Source organism: Centruroides sculpturatus, unplaced genomic scaffold, assembly GCF_000671375.1.
Source record: "Centruroides sculpturatus isolate CEXI.00-Female unplaced genomic scaffold, Cexi_2.0 scaffold6260, whole genome shotgun sequence".
NCBI classification, from domain to species: domain Eukaryota; kingdom Metazoa; phylum Arthropoda; class Arachnida; order Scorpiones; family Buthidae; genus Centruroides; species Centruroides sculpturatus.
The window spans coordinates 242-3,291 of NW_019392567.1; the positions used below are offsets into that span (position 1 = coordinate 242).

The window sequence follows — 3,050 nt, forward strand, 5'->3', positions numbered from 1 at the left end:
CAAATTTAAATATTGAAGTAGAAAAATTCAGATATATTCAAAATTCAAATAAATAAGTATTGTATAAGGGAACCTACTAACTTTTCGATTAGAGCAAATTTTTGATTTTACTCTTCAAGCTTTTGACATAGACCTATATGGATTTTCTTAATTTTATATGTATAAAACTATATAGAAATCATGCTACCGTTATTGATGAAATTCTAATTAATTAACTTTTTAACACTTGAAAGTGAAATAATTACATGTATGCGTCTTATTAAATTTCAGGGAAAATGTGAATTCTTTGGCAATTACAGTCAAATGAAAAATTTTGAAATAGTAAGAAAAATTTCATCACACCAAGAGATCTGTGAAGATATCATAGAATTAGAGACTGCACTTATCAATCACGATGAAATAATTAATAGTAATCAAGTTGATGTGTATCGTGACATTGAACATATTGATGACATTAATACAGTAAGTATTAGTTTCGAATTTTGTTAAGTCGCTTAATAATAATGTGAATATTTTGTAAACATTTGCACCACAACTTCTTATGAAGAATAGATCAAGGGCACCCCAAATATTCTCAGTATTATGCAGTGTTATATGATAATATGACTATATTCTCATATTGTGAATAGTTAACGGACACGTGCCCTTTTTTTATAAGAAATATTGTTGATAGTTTCTGCGAAATTTCTTATTCGTTCTTTTAACTTTTTATTTTATTCATATACATGTAACATATACTGTATTCAGGTGGACCTTAATAACTTATCAATGTGTGCATGAATTAGAATAAAAAATTTACATATTGGATATTTCTATTACAGACACATATTAAAATATTTGGAAATAGATAAGACTACGAATAGCTTATATAATTTTCAAATTGTTTCTTGTAGGAACCTGAAGAAAATCAAATACCACGTGACAACGAACGCTCTGGAACAGCAGGATTGTCAGTATATAAAGTATATTTGAATGCCGGAGCGAGTTTCTTCTTTAAGATTATTACATTACTTATGCTAATTATATCGCAATCCATTACAAGTGCCAGCGACCTTTGGCTAATTAAATGGTACGCTTTTATTAGAATATTTTGAGTAGAAGCTAGTTTCCTTTAAGAAAATATTTAACAAAAAATAATAAAAACATTCCAATATTTCAGATACATTGATTTGAATATATGTCAAATATATTTACATATTTTAAATAGACCAATACTTTAGGAACTGTCATTATGATTAATTTTATTTCTAAATATTCTATTTACGTAACCAAGCATCGAAATAAAAATCCAAAAGTAACATAAAAATGTTTGGGCAAATGCCAGATACAAAATTTTTTTTAAATTTTCCAAAATCTAAAGATCGATCAAATATCAGCTGATTCATTAAAAACTTTAAAAAACTAAATGCTTTGTGTAAGGTAGAGAAAGCGTCATATACAGTATTTAGTAAGGAAGATTATATGAAATATAATTAGTTCGTTTTTATTCGAATAAGAATAGCTATTAGATGATGAAAAGTGTAAAACTAAATTTTGCCATTGAGTCCCTCTGCTTTAGGCAGGATCACGAAATAGCGTGTCTAGGAAACTCAGTTTCTTCAGCAAAGTTAAATATAGGGAGGACCGGGGCAACTTCGGCATGCGGGGCAAGTTTGTCAAGCTCTTTTTTTTAAAAACAAATTAAAAGGAGACTTTGGTAATAGGTTAGGCAGTTGAGTTTTATTGGTGGCTTGTTGAGTGTAGTGTTTTTATTGTTCTCCAACAAGCGTAGTTGAATTAATAAGCAAATTTTCATTTTCGTTCAATTCCATATAATATTTTTTTTCCATTTATATTGAATTGGCAGGTTTTGTTATAATTCCATGATAACGAAAGTTACTTTTCCTGTTAGAANAGTTTTACCGTTTTTTACGAATACCGTCGCAATTTTTTCGCAGTTTTATAGGAATCGTAATTATAGGAACCCGTTTTATAGGGGTCTACTGTATTTAATATTATCCAAAATAACAAATAGTTTTTGAGCGAATATACCCAGTTACCGAATAATGACGAAAATTCGGTATATTACTAATAAGTACTGATCTTTTTAATTGAGTTTAAGTAGTTTATTCTCATTTAAGTCTGCTAACATTTTAATTTCTGGAATTTTTCAATTTTCGATTATCTCTTATACGATTTTCAGGTTGCAAGATACAAGATCCTATAACCAGAGTGCGCATAAAATCGAAAACATTGCATCGAAGACGAAACTTTTGAACAGCACTATGAGTGATACTTTTCATCAACATCAAGAAATTCACATATATGTTTACCTTGGTTTGATATGTGCAGTATTTTTCACCATGCTAGTTTCTGCGATATTATTGAATAATCTGTTTACAACTGCATCTATTAAACTCCATAAGAAATTTTTCAAATGTATTATTCGAACTCCAATATCGTTTTTGGATAACAACCCTGTTGGTATGTGAAATATACTTAATTCTTTTATTTTAATTTAAAACAATTTTTGATCAAAATGTATTTCAAGCAAGTAGTAAATAGTATTTAGAGCATAATTAATAAACATAACAGTGTAAAATGAATTTATCTTTACAATAATACAACCACTTATATTCTGTTCTCTTTGTTAATGTCTACAAAAACTCCAGTTTGTTTCAAATGGCCATTCATTTTTAATTTACTTAATATTTTATATTATTACATTTTTTAGGAAAAGTTTTAAATCGGTTTTCTAAAGATATTAGTAATATGGACGATACATTACCATTTATTTTTCATCATTTGATTAAAGTAAGTTTATATTACCTTTAAATGTGAAACGAATGTTTATAATTTTTTATCTACAGTGCATAAGGTCTGTATATATATATTTTTTCAGTATTACTCTCTTTTCGTTGGCGTGTTTGTAGTTGAAGCAATCATTCTTCCCTATTTACTTATATTGACATCTGTACTTTCAATCATATTCTATTTTCTGTGGACAATCCATAGCCGGGTGTTGGAAAGCATAAAATATTGGGAAGGAAAATGTAAGTGTTCTCAAGTTA

The 3,050-nt window shown here is 27.9% G+C and overlaps 1 protein-coding gene across 1 annotated transcript; it reads left to right on the top strand.

Annotated features, from left to right (window-relative positions):
* Positions 1-270: 270 nt before the first annotated feature.
* On the top strand, positions 271-3,032 carry LOC111617624 (multidrug resistance-associated protein 4-like; the record flags this gene model as incomplete). Its single annotated transcript, XM_023358895.1, has 5 exons — positions 271-462; positions 894-1,069; positions 2,183-2,463; positions 2,714-2,793; positions 2,882-3,032. Coding segments are annotated over 5 exons (880 nt in total), but the record flags the coding sequence as incomplete, so codon positions are not given.
* Between the last annotated feature and the right edge of the window lie 18 nt (positions 3,033-3,050).